The 22,725-nt window shown below is 42.1% G+C and overlaps 1 protein-coding gene across 1 annotated transcript in view; it reads left to right on the top strand.

Annotated features, from left to right (window-relative positions):
- Nucleotides 1–2,083: 2,083 nt before the first annotated feature.
- Nucleotides 2,084–22,725, top strand: part of BLOC1S5 (biogenesis of lysosomal organelles complex 1 subunit 5) — a 32,454-nt gene continuing 11,812 nt past the window's right edge. The window contains exons 1-3 of the mRNA XM_075272184.1: nt 2,084–2,300; nt 5,256–5,338; nt 13,542–13,671. Of these exons, the coding sequence (XP_075128285.1) occupies nt 2,192–2,300; nt 5,256–5,338; nt 13,542–13,671 (322 nt within the window). The 5' untranslated portion in view covers nt 2,084–2,191. The remainder of the gene's footprint in view (nt 2,301–5,255; nt 5,339–13,541; nt 13,672–22,725) is intronic.

The raw sequence follows: 22,725 nt of genomic DNA, 5'->3' as shown, positions 1-22,725 counted from the left end.
TTAGTATCACTTAAAGAGGACCTTTCACCATATCTGGGCACATGCAGTGTTATATACTGCCGGAAAGCTGACAGTGCGCTGAATTCAGCGCACTGTTGGCTTTCCCGATCTGTGCCCGGTGTGAAGAGCTTACGGTCCGGTACCGTAGCTCTTCTATGGTCAGAAGGGCGTTTCTGACCATTAGCCAGAGACGTCCTTCTGCCTCGCGGCGCCTATCGCGCTGTGCTGTGGAGCGGGGAGGAATGCCCCCCCCCCCTCTGCTCACAGCGCTCGTCCATAGACGAGTATTATCAGGAGAGGGAGGGGGCGTTCCTTCCCGCTCCACAGCATAGACAGGTAGGGGGGCGTTCCTCACTGCCCACCGTCATTGCTGGACGGTAAGGAACGCCCCCTCTCACAGTACAGCGCTATAGACACTACTGTGAGGAAGGGCATTCCTGACTGATTGTCAGAAACGCCCTTCTGACAGTGAAGAGCTATGGTACTGGCACCGATAGCTCTTCACTGGGGGCACAGGAAGTGAAAGCACACTATCGGCTTTCTAGCTATATATATAAAACCGAATGTGCCCCAGGAGGTGAAAGATCCTTTTTAAATGGAGTCTATCAATGAGTATATCATTTTTTACATAAGCATATCTTTACATAGCCCTTAGAAAGGCTATTCTAGGCATACCTTTCAGTCATTGATCCTCTCAGCTGTTTTTTTTTTTTTTTTAAATTAACCTGGTTTTCTTGATATGTTAAATACGCTTCAGTGTGCACTGGAAGCATTATCCCTGTTCCCTGAGCACCACTGCATCATCAGCTGCCTCTGTTTCTCACCGCCCCCTTCTCTGCAGATGATCCCTCCTCCTACACCTCTTCATTGCTTACTTCAGAGTAGCTAGTCACATACAGCGTGATTAAAATCTTGCACATGCGCTGTACGTGATTAGCTGCTCTGGAAGCAATGAAGAGGTGTAGAATGAGGGATCATCTGTAGAGAAGGGGGCGGTGAGAAATGGAGGCTGCTGATGACACTGCAGTGCACAGGGAAGATCAAGAAGGCTTCCGATGCTCCCTGAACAGTAATTAGTATATCAAGAAAAATGGGTTAAAGGGGTTGTCCCATCTCAAGGGTCCTATCTGTGCTGGTAGCTTATGTAAATTGAAGACTTTTCCTAAATATATTGCTTTAGAAATTCTGCTTTGTTTTCCTGCTATGTGAACTTATTCCTCCCATTGTTTACATAGTGTTGCTATAACCATGGACCTGGGGGATAGGACAAGTGACATCACTCACTGCTCTGCCAATCAGTTCAGCTAATTGCAGTTTGCTGATAAAGCTGAGTCTGTTATCTCTCTATGTAAACACACAGATAACACTAAGTCCGTTCTCTACAAGCTTCTGCATAATATCTGATCTGCATAAGTATTGTGATACTTCAGGCGGCATGGATCAATGAATGAAAGGTACGCCTGGAATAGCCTTTCGAAAGGCTAAATAAAGATATGCTTATTTATAAAACAATATAGCCAATGGTAGACTCACTTTAGTGAAGGTGTCGCAGGACGACATGGCAATCTTTGTGTTACAAGATCCACCTGCCTCTGGACACTGGAAGCGGTATATGCGGTATATGGGCAGAAGCAGCTGTGCGCCTATTCAATTAAATAGCGTCAGACCCGCACCGATCTGATACTGACACCCTATCCTGTGGATAACATCACTACAAAACATGTCACAACTCCATAAGGAAGTCTTTTATATTGTTAAAATCCCTTTCCATGAGCATTACAAGGGCATCTATAACATTGGCACAAAAACTCATATAGACGCCACCTACTGGTGTATATATTAGTAATCAGGACTCAGAGCCTTGTTATTACAACCACAGGCGGCGACACCAATAGAGTTCTGCACACACTTCTCTGATACAGGCGACACACTGGTGTCCAGTCCTGACTGCACTTCCTCACACACACAACAATGGGCGTGGAATTGCATTGAACCAATGATGAGGCGCGACACAAATCTGATACGTTACGAGCTCAGAGTGAGACCAATCAGAAGCCGCGTTAAAGTAAAGGGCGGCTGGCAGTGACACGGTACCTGGAGTCAGTAAGAAGCTGCAGGGTATCGGGGCTATGTACCAGGCTCATGTGACATACAGTACGCCATACTACGAGCCAGCGGCCACAGCGAGGAGATGAGTAGTGGTTCACCGGCCAAGGCTGCCGCTACTACCCCGCTAGTGCTGAGCCCGAAGCGGGAGAATGGCTACTTTGTTGGGCCAGCGACCCAGCTTATCATCAAGGGTATGGTGGCTTCATACTGCAGGGGAGTTGGAAGAGAATGTGGTAGCCAGTCACGTTCTAAGGAGTGAGCAAGAGATAGCAACATGGGAAAGCAGTGGAATCTGCTCCTCTGACTTCAAGCTACTCTCTAGGATTCTAAGATATTGTCAAACATAACTACTGTGATAACTTGGCGCTCCATAGGTCTCCTCTAGTCGTGTTATACCTTGTGATCATGTGCTGTGTGTGTGTAATATATATCTAATATATGTATATACAAAATGAAGCTAGTGTATGGCTCAAAGGCTGCAGCGATCACATGGATGTGTGGTATGTCATTGCTGCAGCGATCACATGGATGTGTGGTATGTCATTGCTGCAGCGATCACATGGATGTGTGGTATGTCATTGCTGCAACGATCACATGGATGTGTAGTATGTCATTGCTGCAGCGATCACATGGATGTGTGGTATGTCATTGCTGCAGCGATCACATGGATGTGTGGTATGTCATTGCTGCAACGATCACATGGATGTGTAGTATGTCATTGCTGCAGCGATCACATGGATGTGTGGTATGTCATTGCTGCAGCGATCACATGGATGTGTGGTATGTCATTGCTGCAGCAATCACATGGATGTGTAGTATGTCATTGCTGCGGCGTTCACATGGATGTCTGGTATGTCATTGCTGCAACAATCATATGGATGTGTGGTATGTCATTGCTGCAGCAATCACATGGACGTCTAGTATGTCATTGCTGCAGCAATCACATGGATGTCTAGTATGTCATTGCTGCAGCGATCACATGGATGTGTGGTATGTCATTGCTGCAACAATCACATGGATGTGTAGTATGTCATTGCTGCAGCAATCACATGGATGTCTAGTATGTCATTGCTGCAGCAATCACATGGATGTCTAGTATGTCATTGCTGCAGCGATCACATGGATGTGTAGTATGTCATTGCTGCAGCGATCACATGGATATGTTGTATGTCATTGCTGCAGCGATCACATGGTTGTGTGACATGTCATTGCTGCAGCGATCACATGGATGTGTGGCATGTCATTGCTGCAGCGATCACATGGATGTGTGGCATGTCATTGCTGCAGCGATCACATGGATGTGTTGTATATCATTGCTGCAGCGATCACATGGATGTGTGGCACAATTTTGCTTCAATGATCACATACATCTATGGCACATTTTTGCTGTAGCGATTACATGGATTCATGGCACACCATTACTTCAGCAACTAGATGACTGTATTGGTGAAACTTTGCTGCAATAATCACATGGATGTATCGCACACCATTGCTGAAGTGATTCCATGACTGTATGGCACAACTTTGCTGTAAAGATCACATAGATATATGGCACATTTTTTGCTGTAGCGATTACATGGATTCATGGCACACCATTGTTACAGCGTTTACATGACTGTATGGCACAACTTTGATCCAAGTGAGTAAACAAAAAACATTGTGTAGCACCGCTAAAGCATCAGGGAGCTAAACGGGAATATTGCAGGGTTGGTTTTTGTTTTTTTAGATCATTTTCATTGGCCAAAATTAAGTTTCCTTGACTAAAAGAATAACCCTGTTCACATCTGCATCAGAGGCTTTGATGCGTAGATGCAAATTCTGAAGGGCAAAATGGTTTTGCATTTATTGCTTTTTTAAAAAAAAATTTTTTAAATCAATCAAAAACCAACTGACTCCAAATAAAGTGGTTTTCCGGGCTAAACATATTGATAACCTATCCTAAAGATAGTTCTCATCAGCTGATATACAGACAATAGAGCAGGAAGTAGAGCGGTCTGAGCTTAGTTCCCATTCACAGCACTGTCTGCTTTCTGCTCAATTCTCAGTGCATCAGGTGCTGAGAACAACCGACCTCACAATCTGGTATTGTTAACCAATCCTTAAAGGATAGGTCGTCAGTATTTTTAGCCCGGAACACCGCCTTAAATAATCGCTGCTGGATTCCAACAAAAATGCTAGCTGATTGTTGTGTGTCCTAGCAGCTGGATACACTCTGAATAGCTTATCATTAGTGGTACCCTTCTAAAGGAGCAATAAAACACCATTAGTCAGTGGGGGAGATTCATCATGCACTGAATTGTCAAAGTAGTTTTCGCTGGAGTCTGCGTTGTTGTAATTTGCACCAAATGTCTTTAAAGGGGTTATATGGGCAAAAAAATGTTTTTTTTAAATAGTCTGGGGAAGGTGGGAAAAAAAATTATAGTCACCTGTCCCTGGAGCTCCGGTGTCTTCTCAAAGTGAAACTGCTCACCAGCTGTGACATCCCGGATCTCTCCCACTGAAGCCGCTGATTGGCCTCAGCAGTCACGTGACCACCAAGGTCAGTCAGCGGTCTCGGGAAGACACCATGGGACGTCACAGGTAGTGACATCATGTGCCCTTCTCTGAGGCCGCTGATTGGCTTCAGTGGTCATGTGCGGTGTGGGTATACGTTGGAAAACAACAATGGACCAGGAGGACTACGGGAGGCACCACCACCCCTGGCCGATTTAAAAAATATTTTTTTCCCTGGACCACCCAGAGATTTTTGTGACTTTTTAAAAAGTCGTGTTTGATAAATCTTCCAGCTTAACCACTCTCACGCCCCTCCTACTTTTCATAAGTGAAGTAAGTGGCTTAAAATTGCTTTGAAAACCTATATAACCTGGGTAATGTGGGTTTGTAGCATTACTAGTACCAGCAGCAGGGTTTCCATTTGGTGTTTGTAGCAGGAGAGCTCCTGGCTCATTCATCCAATGGAGTGTCTCTTTGAGACATCAAGTAGAAATATATTTACAGCACAGTATATATTTTTTTCTTAATAACGAAAATGCAGTGTGAATGCTCCCTTTTAGTCAGATGTAGAACAATGACAGCGGCATATGGTCTTTTTAAAATGGTGGCATAGTGTAAGACCTTTTATTTTTGTTTGTAAATTATTTTTACAGATGTTGGAGAAATTCATTCCAGACTCTTGGATCACCGGCCGATCATTCAGGGTGAAACCCGCTATTTCATCAAGGAGTTTGAGGTAAGTTGTAATTTTGTAATACTCTTATAGTGGTCTTTCTGAGCTCTTTATTTAACTTCTTAGGGGGCGTTCACACCAGCGTCGGTGTCCGACAGCTAATGTCCAATGCTAATGTCCACGCAAAATCTTGCGCGGACGTTAGCATCGGACACTAACTGTGTCCGTTACATTTTGCATTGATTTAAAGGGACATCATGTGCATTCTTTTACAGTCCGTGTGTGTCCACATCATGTAGGTTTTTTTGTCCTCTTGAAAAATCGGACATCTTTGTGAACGGACACTTAAGGGCAGAACGCACATGATGACATTAAATCAATGCAAAATGTCATGGACACAGTTAGTGTCCGATGCTAACGTCCGCGCAAGATTTTGCGTGGACATTAGCATTGGACACTAGCTGTCGGACACCGACGCTAGTGTGAACCCTGCCTTAAAAGGGTTATCCAGGGAATAAAATATTCTTGCATTGTATTCATTGCAGTTGCTGGTCCCATTTACTAATATACAGTACTCAAAGGTTGTGAGATGTCTTTATAATCTAACACTGCTTTAAACTTCTGGTGAGTTCCTTGGTCTTCAAGATGCTGTTTGTTCACTAGTGTTCCCTAACAAACCACTGAGGCCTTCACTCTTTCATAGATGGCTGACAGCCATGGTTGGACAGAAGCAGTAAGCCTCTAATTCATAACAAATCTAGTGATTGAATTGATAAGAAAACAAATATGTAACTATATATTTAATAATACAATATCAATAACAATATAATTTAAGAAAATCAATTCATTTTAGTTTAAAGCTGGAGTCAGATGCTTGTTTCTGACTTCACCAAAACTTACTCTGACTCCACAGTCTTGAGTGTATGTGTAGGTTGTATTAGTAAATCTGCTGAATTGTATCTTACTGCATTTAGAGTAAAGTCTATTACATAACAGAACCCCAACATATCTGATATTCCCCTGACCTGAACAGCTTGTACTATCAATTTACATTCTTAGATTTAGGTCGGCTTCAAACTGGGTATATATAAACTACAACTTTTACAATATTTTGTATTCCCACATAGACTTAAAATGGGAATGCCAACATGGAGAAAGCAAATTATGTGTATTACTGTAAAAGTAAAAATGACCCTTAAGTTGAAACCCCAAGTTGCGGAAACCCAGCTTTTTTTCTTGCAGGTTTAACTGCGGTTTTTTGAACCAAAGCCAAGAATGGGTACAAAAGGAATGGGAAATATATAGGAAGTGCTTATACTTCTACCTTCTGCTCAATCCACTCCTGACTTTGGTTGAAAAATCGCAGAAAATCTGCAACAAAAATAGCTGTGTTTTTGCAATATGGGGTCTTATCCTTAAAGGGGTTTATCAGAACCCTAGGCAGTTTTCATAACGATGACTTGTTCACACCATAGACTTATCAGTATTTGATCAGTGAGCTTGCATTTGTGGGGGCATTCACACTACCATTGGTGACCCTCAGCAGTGTCCGTAGCTATTGTCCGTTACAAGATTTTAGCAACGGACACTAACTAAACCGTCAGAAATCCGTTAAAATTTTCATTAATTTCAATGGGATTTTATCTTGTGTCCGTTTACACCCAATCCGTCAAAAGCCCATTTTTTTTCCAGCGGACAAAAAAATTCTACAGGAACTACTTCTGGCTCCATCCTTCCCTAAAAATTCCAGCACCCAGAGGCAGCTGGATCAGCTTATCAGAACAAAGTCCGGGTGTTGGACTCGCAATATTTAAGTACTGATAACCTATTGTGTGCTTGAAAAACTGCCACAAAGTAACCCTTGTTCCAAACAGTGCAATGTAAAATCGCCTTCATTCATGCCTTTCTTTCATTTCCTGGTATATACATTAGGTGGCAGTAGCATTCTGCTGTAGTGCAATATCAAAGACTAGTGCTGTGAAATAAATACAAAATGTGGTGCATATTCTCTAAGAGTAAGGATTGAAGAACCGGCTTTATTTCAAATGGGTTTGAAATAACTGGTTTGTACATTTCATTTTATAGAACCATAGCTAATATTTTCACCAGAAGAAAGAATACTTAAAGTGGCCCTTTCACGCCCTCATACCGGTAGATGTGTTGTATATACTGCTAGAAAGCGGAATTCAGCACACTGATGTCTCCCCACTTCCTTACAGCCCTTTCACTGCATGTTTATTACTTAGGCACAAAATAGGAAGACACAACTTTTGAATAGCTTCTTTTATTGACACATAAAGAGGATTTTTCGCCATCTCTGCAAAGTTCAACTCTTTGCATCGTTGAATGGTCACTGCTACACTGATTCTGGCACAGTTGGAATTTTATCTCTAGCCCCACCAATCAAAGCAGCTACTTTTGGTGCCTGATATTCTATTTAGACTTTAGGCAAGGGGTGTGATTGTGATCTTTGACACTGTTGTCCTCTGATTGGATGGAGCTCTGAATCTCATCCCCCTTCTTGCACCTACCTGACACTGACCAACTAACAGTAAAGAGCCTAAGTAGCGTATCAGGCACCGAAATTTACAACACTGATTGCTTGGGAATGGTGGGGGCTAGAGAAAAAATACCAACTGTGCCAGAATCACTGGAGAGGAGCCTATGAACATGACATGATATAGTTGTCTCTTACTTCCTCCTGCCAGCCCTTCCTCTGTTAGATGCTCTGTAAGAGCCCCATCAGAGGTTTTCATTCCATCCAGTGCTTTTTATTTCTTTAATATAATGGATTGTGTCTTACCCATTAAGTGAATTCCATCAAGCTCTAATGGTCAGGCAGTGGAACTTGTGCAATCAGATTCTTGTAGCCATTTACAATGAGATGATCCTTGTTCTCCATGGCTGTGTGCTGTGCTGCAATTCCTACAGTAGATGCCCCTACAAGTGTCATGTCACCAGCAAAATGTCTCAGTGGTGACATGATCAACCATAAACCATTTCAAACATTGAATGAATTTTGTTGCTGACCTCTTCTTTTATTCATGCCGGCCAGTTTTGTGGTTCTCATAGCAAATTTTAAGAGTTCTCCAACATATTACTGTACAAATTTAATGTTTCTCCAGTTGAAATAATTTACCTTGTGTCTAGAAATCTTTTACATACATACCCTGGTGTTGATTTCCTAACCGCTCCATGCCATGGCCTGGATTCTGTTATAGAGCAGGGTAGCCACTATCGGTCAGTTCACACGGAGGAATTTGCCGTGGATTTGGGGATTGATATCACCCCTGAATCCAGAGCAGATTCTTCCCGAATCCATCCATTGTTTTCAATGGTAAGCAGAGATTGCAGCAGGACATGGAAAAAAGAAGCCTCCTGCTCGATCTTGCTGTATATTCTGCCTGTGGTGTCCGTGGCTCGAGACTCCCTCCTGATTAGGCCCGTTCATCCGGGCCTATTCAGGAGTGGGATGCCGCGATGGAATGCTGATGGATTGCATTGACATCCCGGAGCGGCTAACCCCCGCCAAAATGCTGGCAGCGGAAAATGAAGAAAAATTTCATTTATTTATTTTATTCTGGTCCTTTTGAGCTTTATGTTAGGTTCACACTAGTGTTTGAGTCTCAGTATGATACTCTGTCCCCCATTCCGCTTAAAACAGAAGAAGAGAAAAGTCCTGCAAGAGTTATTTTTGTAAAGTTGCTAAAGTTCCATGTAAGGCAGATGAAGAAAAACAATCTGCATTTATCCAAAGCCTTTCTCTCCGCAACCTCCTCTATCTGCTATGAGATAAGATGCAATATGGGTAAGAAGTAGATGATTGTTGGCCTTATTTATACTCTCCATAGTCTTCTAATCTTGTGGTGTGCGTGTTGTGCATTGTGTCTGTGGGCCGCAGAGAAAGGCATTACAGGTCCCCGGCCACATGTTGTGTATGTCTGATGAAAACCGACGGCTGCTATTTTCTCTGCACTAAACTTTCACGGTCCTTTTGACTTGATATATGTTGTACAATGCTGTTGTGAATCCACTGAGAACTGGAGGAAGGTTTATACTGAAAATAAATCACATGGCAAGTAATATGTATAGAGTAGAAAATGTTCCTTACACATACTGCATTTTTGTTGCTTTATCCCTGGAGAGGATGACATCTTCCAATTTCAGACATATGCCATCTGTCTGTCTGCCTGTCTATCTGTTGCCAGTTTTGCAAAAGAGGACAACCCCTCTACCCCTCTTGTGTAAGAAAGCTTCTAGTCATGTCAGAGGGATCTCCACCCCGGGGCTGGGTCCTCTCGGTCCTGAAGAGGGAACGCCTATGACTTTCTCTGTCCAGAGTGGACAATACTTACATTCAGACAAGTTTATGTATTCTCTATGATCTGCTGCCTGCAGCACTTGCCTTAACTTGAGGACCAGCCTTTTTGGAGATAAATCTATTCGTACAGCAGTTACATTGAAGCTATAACGAAGTAAATGCATCTATTCTATGGATATTAATTGAATTACTTTCTAAAGTGCAAGTCCATAGGGTAGAATTTGCTATTCCCTCACAAGTCATATGGTAGACTTACTATTAGTTCTAGTGTGAATTACAGCGAAAATGATTTCATCCTGTCTGCTGGACAAAAAAAAAAAAGACTTGCCAAACAGATCTATTGTTTCTCTTAATTTTATAGGCAGACACAGACAATGTGTCGCCCATTAGCTATGCTGTATGTCTCAGCTGTCTAAGGCAAAAAATGGAGCTGGTTTATAGGTCTTCTGTTTTGTGAGTTCACTGTATAAAGCAAGGGCTGGCAGGAGGATGTAAGAGACAACTGTATCATGTCATGTCTCATCTTTCATAGAATACTTGCAGCCTTTTTTGAGATTGAACTGATATGTCCTATTTATATTCATTATTATATTGAAAGGACATGGCGAGATAGTGAAGCCTTCAGAACCAGGACCAGTAGATCTCAATCTTAGGTCTACAGGCTGTTCAACACAGAAGTGGGAAAATTGCCTCCTAGATTAAGTTCATTGATGACCCTTTTCTCTTGAAAGTTTTATTGGTAAGGTCTATAGGGACTTGTAAGTATTAAGTAAGGCTATTAGCCAGTAAGGGTCTCCTAAAGTCCCTGACAGTTAATATACACTATGGTGCTGGGCAGAGGGAAGAGCAGAATGGCTGTATATGGAGAAGGCAAGGTTGTACAGCATGCAAGTTCCTTCTAAACTGCGCAGCTCAAAAACTATTAGCGCTCGAGTCATGTATGCTGCACACATCTAAATGGTCTGGCAGAATAGTCCTGAATCTCTTCTTACTTGAGCAGAGAGAGAACTGTGCAGACAAGCATGTATAAAGGGACAGGAACAGTGCATGAAAGGGGAGGAATGGGAAGCACTATGTGTAAGGGGGCGTTCACACTTGCACCCCTGTCAGTCCACCATGTTTTCGTCCTAATTCCCGGTGAAACTGGACAGGGGATGGCTTGCTGGTGGTCATTTCAATGGGTTTTTAAAGCAAACCGCCGGTGTCCGTATGCAGCCTCTCTACAGGTAAACCTTTTTTTTTTGGACGGACACAACGTCCTGCATGTCTGACTTTGTGTACATGCAAAAAATAAAACTGTTTCCAGGAAGAGAGGCTGCATACCGTCATTAAAGGCTCATTCACACGGGGCGGATTTTGACGCCGAATCCATCTCATAATCCGCCCCCTCACAATAGAGGTCTATGTAGACCGCTAGCGTCCTTTTTTCCATGAGCGAAAAAAGAAGCGAGCTGCCCTTTCTTCAGGCGGATTCCGTGGCTGATTCAGCCATGGCGTCCGCCTCGTGACAGCACCCTCCACACTAGGCCCATTCATTTGGGCCTACTCCAGAGCGGGAAACCGCGACTGTGCAGGCGCATTGTGGTCCTATTCAGAAGCGACTTTCCGCGGCAAAATCAGGACCAAAATACGCATCCCCTAGCCTCGTGTGAACTAGCCCTAATGGTACATGATCTGTAACTGCTTCTGGCCCTGTGTAGTGTATAGTATGGGCATCAGAAGCAGCAGGGACAGGGGCTGCCTATCGGTTTAGCACAGCCGTATATTTATGGCCTATCTTAAGGTTCGACCATAAATAAGTAATTCCTGGACTATACTTTTATGTATTCTGGGGCATAAAGAAAACTTTTTGTAATGGGGAAAAATACTTTTGATAAAATTAGTAAAAGGTTTGGAAAAACATAAACCAAAACACATAAAGCCGCACAGCTTGTTAGTGATACAGAGAAAAGGTTGTAATTTTCTGGTCTTTAATAGGAAAGCATTAAATGGAGTCTGTCACCAGAATCCAGCACATCAACCCAGCCCCTTATATAAATTGGTGATGGTCACTGAATCAGACAGTGTTTTCCCCTTCTGAATTGGTGCCTATGTTACCACAAAAGCTGCTCAGACTAATGGGGGCCCTGAGTGAGGGATTCCCTTCTGTATAGTCCATGTCATCTCATAGGCTATATGGAAATGGCTTGCTCCATTTATGTGATTATCACATGGGTATTGTGTACTAACACTAAAGGACAATAATCCAAAGTAGTGCAGCTGTCCGTAGCTACATATGAGGGCTAGATTCTGATCATTTTGCCATTTCACCTGATCTGATGGGTTGCAATAGACGGCTCTTTACATTAGTTTTATTTTTCTACACAAGGCTCAGGATTATTATGTGTCACTTTAGTGAGCACTTACATAGAATTACTTCATGCCATGCTTCTGTGTATTTGCCTTGTATATGATGTAGGACTACACAACTCCATGTGTAGTACATGGTTTTACAGTATTCAGAGAACTTCTAATTGTAGCTGCCTAAGGTTGCATTAACCCAATGACACCACTAGATGGAAGCAGACAATTATTCTTAATGTGCTGCTGACAGATTTACTATGCTACTATTATCTTGTTAGCATAGCTCTTTCTGTATGTGGCTTTTAATGTTCTTCACCTCAGAAAGGCGGGTCACGTCGAGCAGACACGACAAACACATGTTCCAAACAGATGTCCTTTGAGGCGTTTGTGTGAGGTGCAGTTGTGAGCTAATATCTTCCAGCGTTCCGCTGGGTCTGTGTTTCATTCCACTAAGGGTTTATTAAAACTTTCATTCTTTGTAGTGGAGATTCTTTTGAACCTTTTTCCAGGCCTGCAGAACTCATCTTCTGCTGTGTGCTGGACTCCATGGTGTGAGATCAATGTTTTCATGAACGCTGCTTTATAAATCTGCCCTGATGTTTCACCTTTATTCACAATGTGCCCAGATGTTCCTGACAGGTTTTGTATCGAGGAAACTGGGACACAGATTTTACTCCAGACACTGGTACGAAATGCAAACACTGGATTTATTTCCTTTAAGACAATTCCATTCAGTAATTCCAGTTTTACTGCAGTCTCCATATTTTGTCCACTATAAAAAATGTATAGCTAAATCTGTCTGTAATATTCTTCTACTTAATATAAGGAGATAAATATGTTGTGTTTTTGGGGTGCAGTTAGTGTAGTGGTACTCCAAACTTTGGGCGAAATAGTTTTGGATTCATGTTAATGTTGTCAGAGAACTACACACACAATGGACACACTGCAGACTGTAGAGAAATCTCATCCATCTCTGTGCAGGACTTTTCTCTCCGGCGGTTTCTGGCAGGGTCTCCAATGGCGACTCTGGTACAGATGTGAACGTAGCCTCAGGGCTCGTTCACATCTGCGCCCAGGACTCCGTTCTGCAGGTTTCCGTTTCCTGCACAAAACTGGGCAGGAGACGGAAACCTGCCGGCATGTTTCAAGCCCATTCATTTGAATGGGTTTGAAAAGTGTCTGACCGTGAGCGGTGGTAAGCGTTTTATGCTCTCCGCGGTGAAACCGTCTTTTTTAAACCGGACACAGAGTCGGACATGCAGTACTCTGTGTCCGGTTTAAAAAAAACTGTTTTGCCGCGGAGAGCTCAAAACGCTCATCGGCGCTCACGGCCGGACTCGGCATGACAGTTTTCCGTCTTCTGCATGCAGAAGACGGAAACCTGATAACTGAGTCCAGACGCTGGTGTGAACCCAGCGTTAGACTGTTTTAGTTACCCAAAGAAACCATCTGAGTTTGGCTTTAGTTTTTATAATGTCCTAGGGCTTAACAGGCTTCATTAACCTCTGAATTTTAACACATTACTCTGAAAGTATACTGATGTTCAGTTTTCCAGGATTATAACAAATATCATGTAAATATTTCTTTTTTTTCTCTTTTAAGGAAAAACGGGGACATAGAGAAATGAGAGTCCTTGAAAATGTGAAAAACAGCATTTCTGAAACCAGTGATCATGTTCTTCCCAAGTGTTCTGATGTAATGCAAGATCAGTTTGGTCTGGTGCTAAAATCATGTAAGTCATCAAAAAGTCAAGTTATTGCAAACAACAAATAATGGCCGTATAGTCCGTATTTTTCGGACTATAAGATGCACCTAGGTTTTAGAGGAGGAAAAAGATTTTGAAGCAAAAAATGGTAAAATATTTAATATATGGGAGTTGTAGTTTTGCAACACCTGCAAGGCCACATTGACAGGCGACCCTGCAGCTGTACGGAGATGCATAGAACGTTTTTTTGCGGGGCCAGATGTACTTTTTAGTTCTACCATTTTGGGGAATGTCTATTGCTTAGATCACCCTTTAAATCAGAGGCAAAATGGTGAAAAAAAACAGCGGTTTGTCACTTTTGATTTTGAAGTTCACCATACAGGAAAACTAGTAGTAGACCGGTCATTTTCTGACACAGGGATACTTAATGTTTCACAGTAATTGTCCACTTTTATATGTATTCTAGGGAGAGGAGGTGATTTAGAACATTTATTTTATATTTTTGTCGCCTTTTCCTTTGCGTAACAAATCCTTAATACCCATTGTCTACCAAAGGAGTGGGTTAAAAATATAAAAAAGCAGTAAGCGCCTCATTGAGCTCCAATCCTTTATATCCTGCCTGGATCTCCTGCTGTTCTCTGCATCCTGGTGTCTCTCAATGCCCAAGAAATGAACCCCTAGGCCAATTCCTGGCCCCAGAGCTGACCCACTTCAGCCACTGATTTGTCCGAGCATGTGTTTCCTGCCATTTCATGTGTTTGGAAGTGCCAGCACAGGAGTGACTGGGGAGCATCAGGGGCAGGTGAACATGGCGGGGTTTTTTTGTTGTTGTTTTTTTCACCTTCCCCAGCCTAATTAGAAATTATTGTTTAGCCTGGACAACCCCTTTTAGAACAGGTAATGCCCATTATAACTGTGCAGATTAAAAGTTGAAACCTTGCTGGAAAGATATAGTGTGTATCATTTATGTAGGCAAACTGCCTGTATGTGAATGAATGAGTGTTCAATGTATCATCATATTTATTTATAACAACCTTCTCAGGTTCGAAACACTATAATAGTCATCCCTATACATCTGCAGGCATACATCGGGCGGCTAAGTATGTTGACACACATGAATGCCTCCCTGAGAAATCTTGGGAATCTATACCCTCCTAAGTTGCTTTTTGAGCAAAAACTTTTATGTTGACTTGGCTCTGCAAATAATTGAGCAGACAACATTAACATAGTTTCCATGATTTCCAGTTTCACGTAATTGACTACAGTTGTCAGTTTCATTTGACATTGGCACCTTGTGCCTGAAAGAATGTGAGTCGTGTTTCTACTTTGAAACGTAAGCCAGTCTGTCTTAATAAATGGCCAGAACAAGTCTCACAAAAACTATATGCAGCACAAAAACTGTATTGAGCAGATGGCAGCAGATTGGCACTTGGGTTACACATAGTAGCCCGTTGCAGTATATTCCAATCTTCTTTTCATATTGCACATGAATTTTTTGCTGATATATCTTTTCAGAGTATCAGTTTCTAAAGTGATTGCACCTTGTATTGTAGCCAGCTTGGATTATGGGATTTATAAGAGCGGGTCATATGTGAGGTTCTCTTGACAAAACAAACTATTGTGAAATCTCATATTGAATTCTAGTGCAATAAGCATTAATTTTATGCCTTCCTGTTATTGTTCAGCAGTAAAATCCAGTAATGTTATACATACATGACATAGGTTTGCGCAAACATCTGCTCTGGGAAGGATATTTTAGCTTTCTCTACCTTTTTGACCAAGTGTAATTTGATTTTGGCATCCAGTAATATTGTTCAGTGTAATACAACCCAGATAGAATGGAACTTATTTCAGATGACCAACCAAAGCTGCATTAAAAAGTGGTCTTCAGGGGGAAATGTTCTTCTAATAGAAGATGATTAGTATAGAAAACTGTCACATAAAATGTGGTCGGGGTATGGGGTAGTCTTCTTAAAGCGGTGGTGTTTTGGAGAGGTTTCACTGTATATGAAAGTGGTTTTACAGCAGAAAAAGCTACTTAAAGGGGCTCTATCATTGGGAAAAAGTCATTTTTAACTAAGCACATCCTTGCATAGCCTTTAGAAAGACTATTCCACACCTACCTTTTGTATGTAAATTGCCTTAGTAGTTTTTGAATAAGTCAATTTTTATACATATTCGGAAGTGTGTGTGAGCATTGTCTGCTTTTCTCTATGTGTATGAGAGCAGAGAGAGGAGTCCTCAGCACAGCAGCCTTCTGAGTGCTGAGGATATAATGTGTATACTTGCCTACACTTTTCAGCTGTTGGGCCAATGCACAAGCTTTAACCCCTTCCCGACATGCGCCGTAATAGTACGGCGCGTGTCGGATCTGTAACTATGGCGACCGCCCGGGAGCCGGGCGGCCGTCATAGCCGCCGGGTGTCTACTGCTTTAAGCAGTAGACAACCGGCTCTAATGCCTCCGATCGGTCCCCGGACCGATCGGAGGCATTAACCCCTCCGGCGCTGCTGTCAAAGGCACCGGAGGCGCCATTTTCCCGGTGGCGCATAGGCGCCGCCATTTTGGCAGGGATCGCCGGCTCCTGGAGCATGCTCCAGGGCCGACGTCATGTTGCCATGACAGCCGGGAGCCTTGTTAAAGGCTCCCAGCCGGTCTGCAAATTCTCTCTTTTGCAGGCTGGTCTATGCAGCCTGCAAAAGAGATGATGATTTTTTGCAATGCATTGCAATGCATTAGCATTGTAATGCATTGCATTAGTGATCAGACCCCCTGGGGTTCAACACCCCTAGGGGGTCTAATAAATGCAAAAAAAAAAAATAAAAAAAAAAGTAAAAAAAAATATAAAAAAATATAAAAAGTATTAAAAGTTCAAATCACCCCCCTTTCCCTAGAACAAATATAAAAGTAGTTAAAAACTGTGAAACATATACATGTTAGGTATCCCCGCGTCCGAAATCGCCCGCTCTACAAATCTATAAAAATATTTTTCCTGTTCGGTAAACGCCGTAGCAGGAAAAATAGTCAAAAGTGCCAAACCGCCGTTTTTTCACTGTTTTGATTCTGATAAAAATTTGAATAAAAAGTGATCAAAGCAATAACATTTCCCGAAAATGGTAGAACTAAAAAGTACACCCGGCCCCCCCAAAAAAGACGCCCTATACATCCCCGTACACCTATGTATAAAAAAGTTACGGCCGTCGGAATATGGCGACTTTTAGAAAAAAAAAATTTTAACACCGTTTTGGAATTTTTTTTAGGGGTCAAAATGTAAATAAAACCATATAAATTTGGTATCCCTGGAACCGTACCGAAACACAGAATATAGGGGACATGTCATTTTGGCTGCACAGTGAACGCCGTAAAATCAAAGCCCGTAAGAAAGATGCAGAAATGCATTTTTTCTTCAAATCCACCCCATTCTGAATTTTTTTCCTGTTTCCCAGTACATTATATAGAATAATTAATGGTAGCATCATCAAGAAAAATTTGTCCCGCAAAAATTAAGACCTCATATGGCTCTGGGAGCGGAGAAATAAAAAAGTTATGGGGTTTAGAAGGAGGGGAGTCAAAAACGAAAATCAAAAAATGCCATCGGCGTTAAGGGGTTAAAGGGGTTGTCCCATCACAAGGATCCTATCTATACTGCTTGTTAATGTGGATGTAAGACTTTTCCTAAATACACTACTTCAGCAAAACTGCTTTGTTTGTCCACTATCTTACTTTATTCAGTTCATTGTTGACACAGCCCTTGACTTATCTGCTCAAAAGTCAAATGATGTATCTGCCTGCTCTCAGGGGGGAGGGAGGAGGGGCTAAGTGCACGGGAGCCAACCTGTGTTTCTAGCTATTCCTGTGTCTGAACCATGTCACCTAGCCTCCTGCACTCAGATAGGGGAGAAGAGCTGCTTTAATTTTTGAACTTGTCTTCTGTTCTCCCAGTTATCAGGCTAGCTAATTCAATTGTGTTCATTATGGCAGAGACAGGCAGCCTCTGTATGTAACACAGAATGGAGTTGCTCCTGCTTGTACTTCATGGTCCAATATTGTGCATATAGTGTTGTTTGAGGACCTTTGATGACATCACAGGCCCTTCAGCCGCCCCATAGGATCACGCTATGTGGTAGGCGGAGCTACACAATCATTTGGGGGCGGAGCTAAACGGTGCATATGAAATCCCGCCCACCAAATGACGCAAGAAACCAGGAAGAAAGAAGATTTTACAGCAGTGAAGACTGGTGAGTATGCGACGTGGGAATACCCCTTTAATATTTTGTGCACTAGCTACAGGCTCCAGCTTCTTAATAATTCTGGTGCTCTGCGGGAGGTACTGTATGCTAGAAATAAAATCTACACTAGTCAGGGACTGATTTAGATTACAGGCATGACTCCAATTTTCTGGCATGATCTGTAGTAAATTTGATGGGCTGCGGTTCCTCAGCCAACATTGATCCCCATCCCTCTTCGCCCACTTTTTCATATGAGGTGTGGGAGTTGTAAAAAGCGATGCATTTTTTATGCAAACAGCTGTGCCACAAAACTGATGTGACAAAATTATAAATTACCCTGTGTATGTCTGGAGGCTTGTGAAATGGTTTTATATGGTGAAGTAGCACAAGCCTAAGATCACCATGTGCAATCCCGAGTATCAGCTGATGTAAAGTGATCTGAGGCATGCCAGCGCTGGACTCTGGAGTAGGTCAGAACGGTTCAGAAAATGAATTTGATAGCTTCACTTTTTCAGGTAAAGGGGTAGGATAGCTGGACAAATATATACAAGCAAGTTACATGAGCCCAAAGAGTAGATTACATATAAAAAAAACTTACCTAACTTGTCCTTTCCTTTCCCAACATTGGTGATGAGCAAAATGGCAGTTTCTTGTAAAGCGGTCGTGGTTACAGCCTGAAGGTCCTTTTCTATAAGAATTTATTTCAAACTTTAGTACAGTCTAGCTGCCAGGACCTTTCTTACGTGACAGCATGGGGACGGAGTTTTCCCAGGTCCAGGTTGAACACAGAACTTTATTTTCTACTGAAGAAATAAACTCTTGTTAGGCACAACTAAAATAACTTATATGCCATCTGCTATTACAGATCTATAATAATAGATAGCATACGGACCCATTCATTTTATGGCCCTATACACACCTCCATAGTTTGTATGATTCTGTATGAGGACCATAGGACCAATCCAAAAACTGTGGAGCAAGTCCTATTCTTGTGCATTCTTGCAACTCAGTCAACCTGTTTAAATGATAGGGTCTGTGAAAAACACCTGTCTGCTTGGGCTGTTAGAGTTTGTTCACTATGTGTGCCCTCATGTAACCACTGCTCCAAGCACCTCCTAACAGCTAAGTCCTATTGGTGTAGATGGTGGACTTCTCACAGTCCAATGATGAACCCCGTTTCAAAGTCTGTCAGCTAGGCAAAATGTCTTTGAGTGTGTCATAGAGACACATTTAGAAGTCAACGATCTCTGACTAAGAGGCACACTACCCAAAAGTAGCCTCTGAGAGCCTTTTATAGAGCAACAGGGGAAGCATTTTTATGCCCTCTTATGGCAAGACCCAGCGTCTAATCAGACCACACCTTTAATCATCATAATAATTAAAATTGCAATATTTGCATAAATCTATTGATGCATTCTGCTATTTGGCCCATATGTCTTTTAAAAACTGGAAAACCCCTTTAATGTAACACTCAAGGAGTAAAAATGCTACGCCCCATAATAAATTATTTGAGAGATGTATTTTCCAAATTGGCGTTTTTGGGGCTGTGTGAAAGTGGAATGGCATCCAAAAGCCAATCCTTTTAAATCTGTGCTCCAACAGCAACATAGCACTTCTTCCCTTCTGTGCCCTACTGTGCGCCCAAACAGCAGTTAATATCCCATTAAATGACTTTGTTAAATGAGTTATCACAGGCACTATGTGGTATATGCAGATGTACACTGCTGGGTGTGTACATCTGTAAGGCTTTCACACAGCATATTTGGATTGCTTCTGAGGTTCCAGTAAAGTGAAGTCTCCCAGAAAGTGACCCAGTTTTATAAACTAAATCCCTCCTTAAAGAAATCATCAAGGTGTGGTGTGAGCAAAAGTTTTCCAAGTGTGGATGATGAAAGTATAAGAATATGTAAGCTGACAGCCGCTGTCTATGGCACTGCTCAGCCACCATAGGTGCCATGTTCATGCCATAATGGTATATGGTATAACCATTCACCTTAGTGAATTCACCATTTCATCTATGAATAATTTTGATTTTGGTCAGAATGATGAAAGTAATAGTAAGCTGCAGCCCGGATTTGGGCTATTATCCGTTTTATGATTCTGACCAAAATCAGAATTGTTCTTAATTAAAGTGGGAGGAATGTCTATCAATCAAGTGTATGAGCAAGTTAATTCATTTCTGGCATCTCCATGTCATATTAAGGCTTTATTCACTTGCCATTGTTTAGCCACAGTGTTTGTAAGCCAATACCAGAAGTAGAGACTAGACAGAGCTAGATCTAATGGAAAGATTTGCACATGTTCCCTTTTCAACTTGCTCCTGGTTTTTACTTACAAATACTGTTGCAAAAAAACTGCCCTGTGAATAAGGCCTTGTAGAAGTCTGTGTTCCCCGCAATAGCACCTAATGCCTGGTTCACATCTGTGTTTGGGTTTCCGTTTGGGGAGTCCACTTAAGGACCTCCCAAACGGAAACCTATACGCATTAAAACGATTACCTGGGAAATCCATAGACTCCATAGACTATAATGGGGTCCATGTGGTTTCCGCTCGGTTTTCTTTCCGCATGTTTTGTGTGGAAACTGAGCAGAAACCACATGGAACCCTTTATAGTCTATGGGGTCTGCAGATTTCCTTTAAGTAAGTGCTTTTTAAATATGTATAGGTTTCTGTTCGGGGGGGTCCCCAAACGGACTCCCCGAATGCAGATGTGAACCGGGCTCCAGCGTGGGTGAAGCTGGCACAGGATAGCCACACATACTAAAAGTCTATGAATCCCCTTGATGACATGTGTAGTGAATGTGCACTAGGACACTCTAGCACAGTCTTAAGCAGCTGAGACTTCAAGCAGGTATTTCCTATGTCAAGAAGCCATTTTTGAATCTTGAAAAATCTAACCAGGCAACCCTTTTTAATGTCTCAAGTACTGCTCCACTTCCCTAAGTAATAGATACGCTACAAGCACCATAAGGAACATCTCTGCCGCATGTCACCCACATGCTTCACTGTGTGGTGATACTAACTGGCTATACTATGGATTTCTCCTCTAAAACCGAGGGCTCTGGCCACTGACGTAAGCCCTTCTTCTGCATATAAACATCTTTACACAATGTGTATGTTCTCTGCTAGAAGACCACCTATATGCTATATAACCGCTTTTGTGGGGGATTAAGAATTCTGTGAGAATCTGTGCGCCGAAGCCTCTACTAGTGCAGACCAGAGTTTGCAGCGCCTGTCTTGTTCACCACATAGTCTTATTCCAACATGCTGTAAAGTATTAATTGTTTCTGCATAGTCTTACATTCCTGGGATCAACCAAAATATACTGCATATGTCGAAAAGGATGAAAAAAAAATGTGTTTCGTTCTTTTTGTGTGCCTTAAGCTCTTGCCAGAAAAGAAGAAAGTGACACGAGCTGGCAAAATATTCCTGAGCTATGTTAAATTCGGTCCTGTTGTGGTTTTAATTCTGGCACCTGGCAAAGTTTTCACACTTGTGGAGTAGCTGGGAAAGTTTCTGAGTGTTGATGTTTAAACAGAAAAAATATTTTTTTTTCTATACATCAGAAAGGCCTTGTTTATGCACCTGTGACCTCTAAAATGGCAAAGGCGTGGGATCCAACCAGAGTTGGGTGAAAGATATCCGTGCCACCAATCCCGCTCTTAAAATGCGGTGCCGCATATTTGCCGCTTTGGGTTTATGATCATGATCATGATCATTGGGTTTATGATCATGATAAGTTTATTTTATTGGATAAAATATAGTTGATCATTTTCAAGATGGTGGCATTTTTCACCTGCCCGGTACTCGCATGAAGTCCATTGATATTCCGTGGAGGGGGTTCCTTTTTGCAACAGGTCTCTGCTCGATGGCATAGGTCGTATGGGAAAGAATTGTCCTCATGCAACAACTCTCATTCTGAATTTCTTAATGTGTTGAGTGAAGAAATCTGTGTGAAGGAAACTGGTGTACTCTAGGGTGTTTCCGCATCACTTGAAGTTTTTATTGTGTGCGTTTGACATAATTCATATGTTACTGAGTTTTCACGGAAAAGAACAAATTTTAATAGAAATCACACAGTTTTTGTCAGGTGCCACATCTCCTTGTCACACGTCTTCTATTTTTCCAGTAATAAAGGCAATGCTTAAAGTAAATTCTGTAACGTAAGACACTTTTAGTTTCTCATAGATTCACATATTGATAAATGCTGCTGGGGAATTGATGAAGTAGGAAGTAAATATTAGATTTTTAAGCATATATAGTTAGATAACAGTCCAGATTATCAGATGACAAATTTAAAGAGGACCTTTCACATTCTTGGGCACATGCGGTGTAATACACCGCTAGAAAGCCGACAGTGCGCTGAATTCACGGCTTTCCCGTTCTGTGCCCTCGCTGAAGAGCTCTCGGTGCCATTACCGTAGCTTTTCAGTGTCAGAAGGGCGTTTCTGACAGCCTGTCAGGAACGCCTTTCTTCACAGTAGTGCCTATTGCGCTGTACTGTGTGAGCGGGGAGGAACATCATCGCTGGGCGGGAAGGAATTCCTCCTCTCACAGTACAGCACAATAGACGCTGCTCTATTCATTATTATTTTCGTTCATTAGATCTGTGGAAAGGATGGATTTTTTGCCGTACAACTATCTAAATTAGGCCGAACCTAGAGATCTATATTAAAGATTTACGTTTTTTGCTACACTTTTATCAAATTTGTTACAAAGTGTCACTTGAAAAGTGGTGTCTGGTATTTGCAGACATTTAATAAAGTGTATAAGATTGTATAAGATTACTTATCTGTTAAATTCCCTGTATCTCCAGGGCTGCCATTCTGGTTTGTCCCCGCCGTCCTCCAGT

Source organism: Leptodactylus fuscus, chromosome 4 (assembly GCF_031893055.1).
Source record: "Leptodactylus fuscus isolate aLepFus1 chromosome 4, aLepFus1.hap2, whole genome shotgun sequence".
Classification (NCBI taxonomy): domain Eukaryota; kingdom Metazoa; phylum Chordata; class Amphibia; order Anura; family Leptodactylidae; genus Leptodactylus; species Leptodactylus fuscus.
This window is presented reverse-complemented; position numbering and strand designations above follow the sequence as displayed.